Source organism: Pteronotus mesoamericanus, unplaced genomic scaffold (genome assembly GCF_021234165.1).
Source record: "Pteronotus mesoamericanus isolate MK-2021 breed Mesoamerican mustached bat unplaced genomic scaffold, CSHL_Meso_final contig_24, whole genome shotgun sequence".
NCBI classification, from domain to species: domain Eukaryota; kingdom Metazoa; phylum Chordata; class Mammalia; order Chiroptera; family Mormoopidae; genus Pteronotus; species Pteronotus mesoamericanus.
The window spans coordinates 24,755,615-24,771,290 of NW_026555100.1; the positions used below are offsets into that span (position 1 = coordinate 24,755,615).

A 15,676-nucleotide genomic window follows, 5' to 3' on the forward strand; every position below is an offset into this window, starting at 1 on the left:
CTCTCCCTCTCTCCCATCCCGTCTGTCTAAAAATAAAAGAATAAAATCTAAAAAAAAAAAAAAATAATAAAGCAACTTAGTTTAAAAAAAAAGAAGGTATTCTTTGTTGTCAGAAAAAGTGATGTCTCAGAAGCCAGCATGATATTCTGAAGGAAAGGATTTACAGGAGTGAGGCAAGGGTCAACCTTAACTTCTCAATGTGCCCCTGATACCTAGACAAATGAGGGCTACTCTGTAAGGTGGCTGGTAAATGCCCCAATAACTGCTGGTATATAAAAGTTATTATATTTTTATATTATTGGAAGAGCTAAAAAGCAGAATGTGTGTTCCACAGGGCTAGAGTTAGAATTAATATTGAGGGGACCAAAGTAGAATATCCAATAGCCAGTGTTAGACTGGAGGCTAAAATAGTCAAAGTTGTCTCGCCATGTTAAATCTTTTCTTTTCTATCACTCTCTAGTCCAAGTCACAATTTCTGAATGCCAGTTGGATACAGTGAATGCCTGGTCTGCTCTGTGGTTCTCCCAGGAGTATCCAACCCAATCTTTATTTCTCAGAGTGATAATTTCATACAGCATCCTTCTCTACTGAGATGTAAAAGAAAACATAAGGACCATCTGAAATAGCTCCAGGAGAGATTTAGGACATGAAGAGTTCAGAGACAATCATGGAAACTTGTCTTTTAGGACATAGTTAGTTGTATAATCCATAGCAGAACTTTCTGCTGGAAAGCCTTGGGCAAAATATATTTAAAAGAACAGCAATATTTGTAATTAAGATAAATGAAATAAGGGAAAAGCCTATGAATCATTGGAATAATGGGGAAGTTCAGATTCAAACCTGTAACTATTATATTTTTCTATTCAGCATTATCTTGAAAACAGTGGTTAAATAATAAAAATAGCAAAGATTGCTTAAAAATTAAAGCCATTGATTTACATCTCTATTTGAAAGGTCAGTGTGTGAGAGATGAGAAAGGCACCATAGTGTGCAGTGTTCAACAAAAGACTGTAGGTTCGTAGCAGGACCGACAAAGATCATACTAACTATTTATATCATCCACATCAAATTGCTGGTCATTTCATTTACCAAAAGATACTTTCTCTGTATAGTCTTTGAGTGTACTAACAATACGGTTTTGGAATTAGTTGTTAGAAACTATAATTAAAGCTTGTTTGCCATGTTCACCAATTATTCTATATAGTCCCCCTGAAGATTTATATAATTCTCCCTTTGTTACAAGCTTCTGTTTTGCCCTAGGGTGTTCTGAATCCTGACAGGTAATGAACTGAAGTGTGTGGAAACTGTGTGTGAAGTGTGTGAAAGTGTGTGTTATAATATATAACATAATATATTATGTTATCTGTACGGCCAAGAAAATATTTGCCAATCAATTTTAAAAATTATTTTAAAAAACCTTTTATACATTAATAGGGTCAGCTCTTTAGAGGTTTCAGCTCTAGCACCTGGGTAAGGAGATTTCTTAGGCAGGAGAGAAAAGTGAAGAAAAACATTGAAAAAGGATACATCAGTATTTCCTTCAGGAATCTGCTTAACAATGGGAAGAGGAGGAGGTTTTTATTCAGCAACTTTTAATAACCACCTGATACTGCTGTCAGAATGGCCAAATATCTGCCTAGATTGGTGATCTTTTCCTTCATCACTAGAGAAAAGTACAGGGACCTGATGTTTGGAGTAGCAGCAAAACTACTTCCCATTTCCTCCCTTTAGCTGATAGGAGTGCTTGTGGGCTGGACTCACATTCCCACACTTTAGTGTTGGTGATGCGTACTCTCTGTTCCACAATAACTCTGTGTCACAGGAATTGAAAAGAATCCTCTCTCCTCATGTCTAACTCCAGCAGCGCAGATATGAACAAACACATGTTCTTCCCAGTAGTGGATTTTAGAACTTCTCAGATGCTTTAAGAGTAGTTCTCACATAGGGCAGCCTTCAGAGACTCTGGGGACAAGCTCAGCAACCTGAGAAACAAACATGGGACATTTTACCCTTCCCCAATCTACTTCTCCTCTTTTAACTTCATCTTCACCTTGCCTTGCCCCCGTCAAGCAGTAGCTGATACTCAACTGTGTATAGCTGTCCTTACCATGCAATCTAGTGGAATAACGAGAAATCAGCGACTCCTTGTCCTTTGTTATTTGTAGAATAAAGAAATCTCTAGCTCCTACTATGCAGTGTGGACAGGATTTACATCTTTGGAAACCAAAGTAGGAGCAGGTTTTTCTCCTAGCTCTTTTCAGGTTGCTCTTCATTGCCTTTTCCACTTATGGCCCGTCTGCCCCAACCTGACCAGGACCATGCACAAAATCAGCTTCTAGTAAATACCAACACTGAAGTTTCAGCAGGATGCTAACTCTTGCAGACCTATCTTAAAAGGGTTTTGAATATAAATACAAGATTTGTGGAGCATAAGAGATCACTAAAAACACTTTAAGTATCCCTGGTTTAATTAGTAGTCTTGGAGTTAGGTAATGGCTTGTGGCTTCTAAGCTAGGTCTCTTAGGGTTTCTGGTCTTCAGGGGCTGCCTACAATTATGATGTGCTCATATACGATTTTCTTTTTTCATATACTAAATAAATCTTTAGACTTTCCTAGGCAACTACTCCCAATTACTGTATTACTCACGCAAATTGATCTCTATTCTTTCAGTGCCTAAACCGACCCAGTGCCTCTCAGCCTAGGTCTCAACACAGATTCCTTCTGGATTCCAAACGCCTCCTTTAGTCTTACTTCCAAGAGAAAAGAAATTCCTAGATTGGTGTTGACTGATGCCTATTTTCTCCAAGCAGAAGGTGGACAACTCGCTTTGTAGCTGATCAATATCCGGGTAAATGTGCTCCAGTTCTCAGCATTTCTGAACCAGCTCCCTCACAGGGATGGGTCAACTAATGGGGCTGCAAGCCGACTTGACAGGTTTGTTCTGGGCTGACGGCCATTGATTAGGTTCTCCGACCAGGTAAGTCACTTGGCCGAGTTTACAGTAGGTGGGGCGCGCTCATCTGCTCAGGGTTAGTGACTGGAAGTTTGTTGCAACATCGGTGTATTCAAGCAGCGGGCTGCGGCAAGAGATACCTTCTTGCCCCGCGAGCACAGCACCAGAAAGTTTTGCCCTAAGGGGAAGGACACTAGCGAGGGAGACGCAGACCTCCATGGCACAGTCCTTTCTTCTGTGGTAGGGGAATACGCAGTGTTAGATGATCCAGAGCTAGGCGTCTCAGGTCTCGGCCATTTGTGTGAGTAGCAGGTAAAGGGTGGGACCAGCTTGGGAACTCTCGTTCCTAGGTCTACGAGAAGCAGCGGCGGCAGCCAACGGTGCGGGAAGGCTCGGGCACGTGCTTGGATGTGGGTGTTTGTGTAACCAGCTCCCCAGGCGTCAGCCCGGACAGCGTCCTGGTGGATGGCTCTTGAGCGCTAGTTTTTCCGCCGTGAACTGAGAGGCTCTGGGGTCTCGCTGCTGCACAAGGCTGGCGAACCCCTGGTAAAGGAAGCGAACTACTCGCCTCTCCAGCTATCATTGGCGAGTGGGAATTTGGAAAGTTCCCCAACTAGGAACACACGTGATCTCCTCCTGAAAGTAGTTCCGACTGTGGCCCGTGTATCCCTCCACCTCCTTTAAACCCTCCAAGGTCTCTTCGGCCCCGCCCTCTTGAAGGGGTTGCAGCTTCCTACGGTCGCGTACTTCTCATTCGAGACCAGCAGCACTGGCCTTCAGCGTGCATGTCTGTGCTAGGGGAGCGCGGGACCTGGCCCGAGGGCAATCCACCCATCCGTGTTTTCTCAGCGGCCCAAAAGGGGCGGGGCGACATAGCTTCTGAGTACCGAGCTTGAGTTCGACGCGGTGAACCGAACCAGTTCCCCAAAGCGGGGAAACGCTCGGTCCTCTAAGGGGCAATGCAGAGGCTGTGGGTTGCATCCACCCAGGGGGTCCAATTTCAGTCTACTTAAAGACAGTTATCCTTTGGGTCCTAGAAATTCAGGGACGCTGTTCTCACACTCGGCGTGCTCGACTTTCATTTTTAGGGCAAAAGGACCGAGTTGCCAGGGAAGCGGGAGGTGGGGCGGTGAAAGGGGGCCGGATGAAGTGATACATACTGGAGACACAATGGGGGGGGCGTTCTTTGTGCTGAGACTGACACCTTGAGGACACGGCGGTGGGGGTGGGGAGGAAGGTGGAATTTCGTGGCAAAGGCTGCTACAGTCAAATCTCTGCGAACGACTGTGATCCGACAACGGTGTGTAAGAATGGGGCTGCAGGCCATGCCAGGGAAACTTAGGAGCCGTGCAGGGGACAGGGTGTCCTCGCCGCAGGGACTGTCCCTGCATTTCCCTTTACACTGACCAGCGTAGTCATCAGGTCCTTTGCACCTGTGAACAGGTAACGTCAGACCCGCGTCAGTGACACCACTCAACGCACCCGCCTCAGCTTTCACCATTAGCACCCCGCAACAGCCCACCCTGCATCCAGCTGCGTTTCTGGGCACTGGCCGAGGCTTAGCTCGTCCACCCCGCCCTGTGCTGCTGCAGAAACAGCCGCGGCAAGTGCAGCTAGCTACTGGCCGGCGCCTCTGAACATGCCCGAGCGAGTCCCGGGCAGCCGCGCTGGGCATGCTCGGTGGCGCTGGCAGTTTGGCGCTCGGCGTTCGCACCCGCAGCTACCGCTCCTGCCCCTCCTACCACCCCTGCCCTACCCTGTCCTTCCCTCCCCCAGCGCGCTCCCGTACGCCTCCCGCCCTTCCTCGGACTCCCGAGGCGCTCGGGTTCCCCGCGCGGCGGCCGAGGGGGGCGGGACGCCCGGCGGACGGTGATGTGGCGGAACTCTTTGTGCACTGCGGAAGGATACACGTTCGGACGGTGGGACGCGGCTGCGCTGCGGCTGCGCTTAGTTCTCTCATCTCGGAAGCTGCAGCCATGATGGAAGTTTGAGAGTTGAGCCGCTGTGAGGCGAGGCCGGGCTCAGGCGAGGGAGATGAGAGACGGCGGCGGCCGCGGCCCAGAGCCCCTCTCAGCGCCTGTGAGCAGCCGCGGGGGCAGAGCCCTCGGGGAGCCGGCCGGCCAGCGGCGGCGGCGGCAGCGGCGGCGTTCCTCGCCTCCTCTTGGTATTTTCTAACCGTGCAGCAGCAGCCTCGTCCTCAGCTTCTGAAAGGGAAGGTGGAAGCCTTGGGCTCGGGCGGGAGCCGGCTGAGGCGCGGCGGCGGCACCTCCCGCTCCTGGAGCGGGGGGGAGAAGCGGCAGCAGCCGCAGCGGCTACAGCTCCGAGGAGGGGGTCGGAGTCGCCTGTCACCATTTCCAGGGCTGGGAACGCCGGAGAGTTGGTCTCTCCCCTTCTACTGCCTCCAACACGGCGGCGGCGGCGGCGGCGGCGGCACTTCCAGGGACCCGGGCCGGTTTTAAACCTCCCCTCCGCCGCCGCCGCACCCCCTCTGGCCCGGGCTCCGGAGGCCGCCGGAGGAGGCAGTCGTTCCGAGGATTATTCGTCTTCTGCCCACTCCGCTGCCGCCGCTGCCAGGCCTCTGGTTGCTGAAGAGAAGCAGGCCCAGCCTTTGCAACCATCCAGCAGCCGCCGCAGCAGCCATTACCCGGCTGCGGTCCAGAGCCCAGCGGCAGCAGAGCGGGGGGCATCAGCGACCGCCAAGTCCAAAGCCATTTCCATCCTGCAGAAGAAGCCCCGCCACCAGCAGCTTCTGCCATCTCTCTCCTCCTTTTTCTTCAGCCACAGGCTCCCAGACATGACAGCCATCATCAAAGAGATCGTTAGCAGAAACAAAAGGAGATACCAAGAGGATGGATTCGACTTAGACTTGACCTGTATCCATTTCTGCGGCTGCTCTTCTTTGCCTTTCTGTCACTCTCTCTTAGAACGTGGGAGTACACGGATGCGAAATATTTCCGTAGTTTGGGTGACTATAATATTTAACCCTGGTCATATTTCTAGATTATATTGTGTGTGTGTCTCTTGAATTCATTCAACCTAGGGTGTGTTCGGCTAGACGGAACTCTTGGCCTGGTTGCAAGTGTCAAGGCACCGATTGGTTTCTTAATCTGTCTATGTGGTCTTTTCCCAAAGGCTATTGTCCGTTAATACGGAATACAGTACGTTATTAGGGGTTAGTGATCTTGGTAATCCGATCTAGTAAATGAACAGAAAAGTAGACGCTTTGAGGTTGAGCATATTTTGATTAAATCTTGGCTTTAGGCCCTAGATCAAGGGTATAGATCAGATTAAAATGAAAATTTTAATGCAGGTACGCATATTGCATCAGAAATCTTGCAGTGATTGTTCTTAGTTTCCTGGGTTGCATTGATAGATTCTTTTAAAATGTGAATTGTGAGCTGATTTGCATAATTTTAGAAGCAGAATCATTTTTAGCATACATGGTGCTTATTTGAGGGCAGAAGTAAAGTTGGTATATTTAAATTAAGGTAATTACAACTTTGACTTGCATTTGGAAGTTTTGTCGTTTGAGATCAATAGTCCCATACTATACCTCATAAGGCACTCTTAATAGATCTTTGTTAAATTTGCCTTTTTCTCTCCTGATGGGGTGATGTAGGATAGGGCATGAAATTTGCAGTTCCAGTGGCATTTTATATTCAGTGCTCTTGTTACACCTAATAGAATGGAGATAGAGTGGTTTTTGATCCTAGATAATAATGTTGTGTCGGTTCAAGGGATTGTGTGTAACAAATGGTGATTGCAAAGATTAAATTTAAGTTCTCACTTGAAATTTAAGTATTGTGATGCCAGAATCGCTACTCAACCTTACTTAGGTTTCAGGCCCTCTGACACCTTTAGGCATCCCTTAAATTTACTCTGACTCGTGTAGCATGTCAAGTATAATTGACCAGCTAGTAGCCAGAAGTGCTGGTGAGAGTGGATCACTCCAGCTTCAGATGGTAGGTATGTTAGCTTTTTCATACGGTGTTAAATTTACTGAGTCAGCGTGTTGAATAAGACAAGCCCAGAAAATTTTAACGGTGCATAGTTTGGGTTGTCTAAAAGTTAGAGGCCTTTGTACTTCAAAAGATAATGGTTATCAAAAGGCATTAATCTTTACAGTTTCAGATATAAGAAACTGGTTTTGATCAAGGATGGGAATAGAGTCCCTCCTTTTGCAGAATGGAAAAGTATCACAGGAATTGAGAGTTACTGGTAGGTCAGTGTCTAAAGCATGAAAAACAATTAAATTATTAGTCTGTGACTGAAGTAGTCTGTTAAGGCCAAAAATTTTGTGGTGTGAAATGTAGCAGTGGACAATATTTAGTTAAAATTATGTAACTGCATAACTATTAACAGTATTCTCAGTAAAAATTATTTTAGCAAATATCAGTAAACGTTTTGCTTAAAGATAGAGTGACACTAATGTATATATGTCCTGATAAATATTGTGGGGAATTTTTTTTTTGTTTTTATTTTTTCAAATATTTATCTTTTTAAGAAAACATTTTATGTCTGAAGAGGTTCCATTCCTTTGGATATGTAGCTTCACATAAATGTGCACAGCTTTTATGCCCAAGTTTCATTTTGAAATGGGAAAAGTTCTCAAAGAAATAGTTTTACAACAACATAATGTTAACAGTTTTCTAAGTTAAAAATAGTATTGAAGGAAAAAATGGAAATTCTGGAGATTGCATTAATTGAAAAATTTCACTAAGGCTGAACTTGACCCATTTGCCTAGGAGACAATTAATTATGGAGAAACACTTCTGATTTGTAACATTTCCAAAGTAGTGCACTGTTGACAGTTGTCTAGATATATAAAAACAAATTAAATGTTTATTTAACTATTTTTAAAAAGCCCCCATTCAAAAATAAATTTTAGAATGCAGTTTGGTACACAGATTACTTTTAGAAATCAGAGTTCATTTATGCTATTTTTATTTTACTCATAGATTTAAAATTATCAAGGTTATAAAACTAAAATTATTATATCAGTTGCTTATATATGAGAAATGAGGTGGGTGGCCATTTCTTTTTTCATTTCACAGTGTGTGTGCCTCTTTACATGTGATGTTTATGTGACTTAAAACTTTCTCTAAAACTGTTTTCAGTTACGGTATGCATAGAAAGGAGAATCAAATATTGCATCAAATGACTAATAACACTTAATTTCTAGAGTTGTGGTTTTATTGAGCCAAATGTTGATGTGAAAAAAAATTAGGAAAAAGTCAGTGAAGGGCTTACTTTTTTAAGATAGTTACACTTCCAATAATTTTGATAAACCAAAGCACACTGATTTGCTTGGTTTCACTTTAGTGTTTTGTTAGTGTTACGTGTTTATTGTAGGGGGGAAATTAAAGTGGCCATTGAAGACTTTTCTCTGGCAGGTTGTATGATCTTTTTCAACAGCTAGCCTGTCGAAAGTTAAATTCTTTTATGAAAGTAGTGATTGGAATATTTTATATGATAAAGATTAATAATGAGGTGATTTCTTAAAGGAAGATTGAGGACCATAGTTCAGTGTAAAAGATTTTTGGAAAATTGAATTATTCTAAAAATAATTTGTTGGTAGGGTTTTATTCTCAATGTTAATAAGGAATGTAGTGCTGAGCGTCAGTCTGTAAAATATTTAGTGTCTTTAGATTTCATGGAAACTTCAGGCTTCTGTTGTATTTTTATTGTTTGATAAGTTTGTGTCTTTTCAAATATTAGCCTTCACAGGGATTATTTTTAAATTGTAGAGAATACAGTGACTATTGAAATTAGCGGTATTATCTCTTAAGATTAGTAATTACTGAAATGACCATATTGTGAGGGTTCTTTTTTTTTTTTAAGAGTCTATTCATGGTTTTAATTTTACACTGTTAGGTATCTGCTAAGTTCTGTTTCTTTTCTGAAACAATGTAACTGGGCCACCTCATTGCTATAAGATAATTTACAAACTTCATTTTCATAAAGCTTATTCAAGAATAAAGCACATTTGAGTGGAGAGTACAGGTTTTATGACTCAATATAAGGAAAAACAAATTTTATTGCTGTCCATTGTAAATGTTTGCACAGTAGTACAGTCATCAGTGCAGATTTACATTGCATATAACTTACTAAATGTTAAATGAATAAATATCATAAAACATGGTGAGATATAACCACCTTAATTTTAAATTTAGTTTTAGATAGTAGGAAAAGATGCATTTTTGTGTATTTTTTAGAATTTTATTTCAACAACTTCAGAATGGTAGCTCACGATATTTTACTTTTTGTGTGGAACAGTTTATTTGCTTTTTCCTAATAACCACACACAGTATACAAACCTCTTAATGCTACAAAATTTCTTACTTGAAAGTGATGTCTTCAATTCTTATTTTCAAGAGTTCTTGTTTAGAGATTTGGTTTATTTGCTATTTGTTCACTTGGTGATAGCTTAATACTTTTTAATAATTTTTTAAGGCATGTAAGTAATCACTTCTGTGACTTTTGATGGAGGAGTATTTATGGGAAAATCACAGTTTTAGCATTAATTGACACTCAGTAAACATTCTACTTTAAAATTTTCACCTCAGCCTTTTTAGTAAGACAAAAGTGTAAGAAATGGTTTTATATTAATGTACCAGTAAGAAAAAGTATAGGAAGTGTGTTTGTATTTATATTGTATGTGAAATCAGAGTGTGTAAAGAAAGTCAGAAGTGCGCATGCATATAACAGTTTTTGACTTACTTGAAATGTTAGGCCACGGCAGTACTGTACTACATACAAGGATTTGTCTTCCATAATACATGTTATTTAGTATAAAAAGTTTATTTAGTATCAGATTTTTACCTGTAGAGACCATTAGTTCTGAGTTTTTATCCTCAGAGAGAGAGAGAGATAAACTTGATTTTAAGTATTGTCTGTATTGAGGAATTCTTCTGTGGCCTGAATTCATTAAGAAAAGGTATTAGGATTTGTTCTAAGGATAGTGATTTAAGGCATTTGTGTCAACACATGAGACGGGCCAGTAATGGTTTCAGTAATTACTTATTCAGTTCTATTTTACAGTTACTTTCTATCTGGTAGCTTTGAAATGAGTTCAGTTGCTATCAGAGATATCAATGATGTTAAGGTTAGACTGAATAACCTTACTTTGGTAAGGATTTATTGAGCAAACTGATACCCTCATTCTTTTATATGGGCCATATGCTGTCACATGCATTCTTTGCTAGGGGGTCAAAAGTGTTTTGGTTTGTGAATAATGAGTCTCTTTGGAAGTATTGAATATATGCACTTACTAGTGTAAAATACTTTCATTTGTCAGGAAAGGTGAAATTAGTGTATTGGATTAGACTGTTCACCTGTCCCCTAATTTTTCCATTTTTTTTCATTGGTTACAGATACTAGCAATTTGGTTCTTTTAATATAAGTTGCACTGGAATAGAAAAAGGCTTTTGGAAAATATTAATGTAGGAAGAATAAACATAAGTTGGGGTGAATTAATTTTGGATGGAAAGTTTTAATTTAGTTCAAGTATGGTTAAGGCAGATACTCTTTCTTTTCAATAGTTGGCATTTAAGAGATGGGTAGATACCTTCAGATTATTAGTTATATACTTAGTGGTGGGGTGAGAATATTGACAGATGGATACTGTGACTTGAACCTGTCAGCAAAAGAATATTCTTAACCTCTGCCTAGTGGGGAAAAGACAACTGTATACACAGAATGTTCACAAAGTTAGTTTCACTGTCCATAAGTATGAACAGAGAATCTTTATGGACAGTGAATCTTGTAAGTGTGTGAATGATCTGTGTATAAAGGTAAAATGAATATAGTTAGCAAACTACCATAATATTTCTTAAAAATGAACTTTTCTCTTTAGAGATTATCTTAGTGGATGGTTTAGAATTTTCAAACTAGGTTAAATCTATTTTAAATTTCATTAAAATATTGAGTATTATTGTTATTTATACAATGTGTGTACATTGTTTTAGACTTTAGGGTGGTGGTGTATACTCTGGAGCCAGCCTGCCTTGTGTTGGTATGAATTCTGGCTCTGCCCCTTAGTAACTGGATGACTTTGAGTAGGTTCCTTAACCCTCTTAATCTGTTGTATCTGTAAAATGGGGATAATGGTAGCTACCCACATAAAGTTTTTCTTGAAGAATAAGTGAGATAGTACAAGCAATTCATTTAGCATAGTACCTGACACATGGTAAATACCTAAATGGTAGCTGTTTCTCTTAAAAATCATAATTTCAGATTACCCATGTATGAGAAGTTATTTGTATTTTCATTTATGCAAGGAGCAGTGAATATGACTGAATTTCCTCAGTTTTGGACATGTTAGAATGTTTATTGGTTTAAGCCCTGATTATTTTTTAAAATATGGGGTATTCCTTTAGGAGCTCTGAGTATGTGTGCATGTAGCATGTCTGTGATTTTGTTGTTTCATCACAAATGGAAGTAAAGCTCTGCTTACTCATATTATTGACCAAACAAGTTAATTATGTTAATCAAAAAGTATTTGCTTTAAAATATGAAGGTAAGATAAAAACTTCCTATTATTATGGCATACGAAAGAAGTTTTAGGATAAAAACTTGTTACATTAAATTTTCTTTAGCGTTAAAGATAGGTCAATTTATATATGCTATTTTTATATATGGAGAGTAATCTCTGCCTCAAATGAAAGAAAAGTTTTTATGATACAAGAGTTATTACAAACTTTATCAAAAAAGGTATATTTCTTAGCATTTTCTGTATATGTGTGTGTGTGTGTGTGTGTGTGTGTGTGCGCGCGCGCGCGCATGAAGTTTTTGGGTGAATTCATGCAACTCTGAAGTCACATTTTTTACAATACAATTTACACTTAATTTGTCAGTGCATTAATATAATATAGGATTTAAATTTAGTGTTAAATCATTCTATTATTGTGTCCCATTTTCACATTTATTCAAGATTCTCAGTATAATTTTAGGCCCTAGAAATGGGAAGAAAGAGCTAAAGGATTTTTTCTTCATTTATTTTTATCAGGTGTGACAAAGTATGGAATAAGCTTGAGACCTGCCTAGTAAAGATCATTATGTGTGCATAGAGAGCTTTTCTTTTCCTTCCCTTTTTCCTATTCTGGTCTCCCAGTGTACCCTGAATATGAAGCACTTGATTTCCATGTTTTTTTGCTTGCTTTTTTAGCATTGTAGAATGGTTTTCTGTTTAATTGTATCTGATTATGTGACTTTTAAAAAGGGGTTTTATTTATTTATTTTCAGAGAGCAGGGAATGGAGGGAGAAAGAGAGGGAGAGAAACATCGATGAGGAAGAAACATCAATCTGTTGTCTCTCACTTGCCCCCATCTGGGGACCTGTCCCTGCAACCCAGGCATGTGCCCTGACCGGGAATCAAATGGGCGACCTTTTGATGTGCAGGCTGGCGCTCAGTCTGAGCCACCCCAGCCAGGGCTGATTATGTGATTTTAAACATATTTTCTGTGTTGTAAAAAGTGGCTGTATTTTGGTCCAGGGAGGTATAGGTTGTAGAATCAAATTGTGCATTTTGACATCTGGGAAAATGGAGTTGTCTAAAACGTTTCACTCTCTGTGTCTGTCTCTAATGCTACATGGATCTATGGTTTGTTTTATATCACTACCCAAAACTTAGTTGATTTACTATTATTGAAGCCCTTGAGAATAGTTTTGAATTTTATTTTCTTTGATTTTTGTAGATTTTCAGGCAAAAATAAAGAAGGTTCTCTTATTTTCTTATTTTTTATATGTTTAATATTTCTGATCTTTTAAAGAATATTATTTGAATGAGGTAATCTTCAAATCAGATATATTCTTAAAGTTATTTATAAATATAGCATACAAGTTCAAAGTTGCAAACCACTGCTTAAAAATTAAGTAGTTTTTTTCATTTTAAATTCTTCTGCTCTCATAAATACGTGGAACCCTTCTTTTAGAGTATCCTAGTTATGAAATAATTGGCGATTTTGGAGATTAAATAAGTAGAATTGAAACCTTTTTTTCTACTTTTAAAATGAAATTTGGGGGATGTTACTAAGGGTAGTTGTTAGGTATTTTTAAAATGTGCATTTATGAATTACATTACTCTGAGTCTTTCAGAAACAGAATGGAATGTAGGGCTTTTATTTTGTTATTTTATTTTACTTGTTCGTAATGTGAAAACAGTGCTTTGTCAGACTTATTTGAGCCATGTTGTGAAATTTGTTTAATATTTTTATTTATTTATGAATCATGAAAAAATGAGGACTTGAGTCAGAAGGATCTTTTCTTTTTAGTTAATGTAATAGAATTAGCAAGTATGTATCCTGGCAGATATATATATATATATATATATATATATATATATATATATTATTAACAAAGCCTTTATTAGTGATTAGATTATTTGATTGTCTGGAAAAAAAGAGGGAAGCTAAGACATAAGGTCACTTCCATATGTTGGTGGTTATAAATAACGTGGCAACGAACATAGGAGTGCCTCTGTTCTTTTGAGTTAGTGTTTTGGACAAAAAGCTATGGAGCATTTACACAATAGAATATTACTCAGCCGTAACAAAGAAGAAAATTTTACCCTTTGCGACAGTGTAGATGGACCTGGAGAACATTATCCTAAATAAGTGAAATAAGCTAGTCAGAAAAAGACAAATACCGTATGATTTCACTCATGTGGAATCTAATGAATAAACTGAATTAACAAGCAAAATAGAGACAGACTCATGGATAGAGACCAGGATGACATTTAAGGGGTAGGGTAGGGGTTGGAGGGATTGAGCAAAAAGGACGAAAACTCATGGACATGGACAACAGTGTGGCGATTGCTGGTGGGGGGGACAGGGATAAGGGGACTAAATGGTAATGGGAAAATATACAATAAAAAATTTAAGAAGATGAAAAAAACCACATAGGGCCAGCATTACTTTCTTCTGTAGTGTAGGGATCATAGCTCCAGTAGAATCAGTAATTTCTTAAAAGCTGGTAGATAGATTGAGTCCAAAGAAGGATGCAGGGTTTTGGGGCATCTGGTGCAGTACTTTTCCGATTCTGTTATATCAGTGATTTTCAGACTTTAGGGTTATCAGAATAACCTGGAGGGCTTGTTAAACCATAAATACTTGCACCACCTCCAGAGTTTGTGATTCATTAGGTCCGGGTTGGGATCTAAGAATTTGTTTCTAACAAGTTCCTAAGTGATGCTGATGCTGGTGGTCTGGGGATCATTGTGAACTACTTCCATGATCTCCCATCAAGCAAATCCTTACATTGTGTTATCTCCTATAGGTTAGTAGCATTTACACAAACATTCTCTCATTAAATCTCTAAACCTCAAATAGTTCAGCATGGCAAATACCCTGATTTTGTAGACGAGGCAATGAGCTCAAAAAAGGCACTATAGTATGTAATGGAAGAAGAGATTTGGGAATCAGCTGCACCTAAAATCTAGTTTAAATCCTTTTAGCCACTTCATCAGTTGTGTAATAAAAAAGTAATAACTAAGTCTTACTGAACTCTAGTTCCCACATCTCTAATGTGGTAGTAAAAATCCTTAGCATGTGGGGTAGGTTATTAGGTTTGTTAGAAGTGTAATTTAGATGTTTTCAGAATATTGCTTGCAAGCTAGGGGTGATCCTTCCCACCTTGTCTGGGCATTTGGCAATGTCCAGATATTAATGGTGGTCACAGCTGAGGGGGTCCGGTTGGCAGGGTTGCAGTTAGCGTCCAGTGAGTAGAGGGCAAGGATGTTGCCTCAACATCTTACAGTGCACAAGGCAGCCCCTTCCACAACAAAGAATTACCTGGCCTCAAATTGCCAGTACTGCTGTGGTTGAGAAACTCTGGTTTAGAGGTATAAAATGTCTGGTCTGTAATAAGCAAAATATTGGATAAAATTCAGTACCTTTGCCTTGGGTTGTGGTCTTTAAGGTCAAATTGCTAATGGTTTTCTGACTGCTGCTAGGCCAGTAATTTTTATAAGAACTTTATCCAGAAAAGAGATCCCTGCTACTAAGAAAGGTTTATCTGAAGAAGTCTCTTAGGCTGATTGCGAGATTGTCGCTTTCAAATTGTTACAAAAGGCTGAAGGTGTTTTCAGTAAATGTGTAAGTGTAATGCACTGCATGAGGGTTTTACATAGAATTCTAAAAGGATGGCTATGCTTTATTTAGAAAAAAAATTAAGTTTTTTTTCTATTGCTAGTAATTTTTAGAGTAATCTTTAGTTTATGTAGTTGTTGAGAGATATTTTGCTCCCAGTATACTTGTTTTTTGTTGTTTTTTAATACATTCCTTAATCTTAAACTTTTTTTATTCTAAAGGTGCTTTTGTTATAGTCAGATATGGTGAAGTTAAATGCACCTGATGCAAAATGGCAAATTTCAACAAGTTATAAAAACTTCTCAAACCTTTCCAGGTAAAGAAAATAAGATAGGCTCTAAGGCTTTCTGATACATGTATTATGTTCTTTTCTAGACCCTAAGTTGTTATGTCAGCTTGTTGAATTAAAGCAGTTTAGCTAAATTAAAACCTTGCATTAATGTGAAGTTTTTGGAAAAGTTTGGGACAGGGTCTTAGATTAGTTCAGATATGAGAAAATGCCAAGGGAGTAGCTTAGTGGATTTGGAATTTTTTTGTTTTGTTTTGTTTTGTTTTGTTTTTAGGGTAGACAAACATAATTATGAAAGTGTTCTAGGAATAGATTGTTTCCTATGATTTTTTTTCTGTTTGATTTT

The 15,676-nt window shown here is 39.6% G+C and overlaps 2 protein-coding genes across 2 annotated transcripts in view; one reads left to right on the forward strand and one right to left on the reverse strand.

The window, feature by feature from the left end:
- Positions 1-3,031: 3,031 nt before the first annotated feature.
- KLLN (killin, p53 regulated DNA replication inhibitor) lies at positions 3,032-3,935 on the reverse strand. Its single transcript, XM_054572403.1, is given in 6 exon segments — positions 3,032-3,334; positions 3,336-3,478; positions 3,481-3,636; positions 3,639-3,675; positions 3,678-3,700; positions 3,842-3,935. Coding segments are annotated over 6 exon segments (756 nt in total).
- A 692-nt stretch (positions 3,936-4,627) lies between these two features.
- The window catches only part of PTEN (phosphatase and tensin homolog), an 86,377-nt gene continuing 75,328 nt past the window's right edge, over positions 4,628-15,676 (forward strand). Inside the window, exons 1-2 of the mRNA XM_054572404.1 lie at positions 4,628-4,823; positions 5,042-5,827. Coding sequence (XP_054428379.1) covers positions 4,628-4,823; positions 5,042-5,827 — 982 coding nt within the window. The remainder of the gene's footprint in view (positions 4,824-5,041; positions 5,828-15,676) is intronic.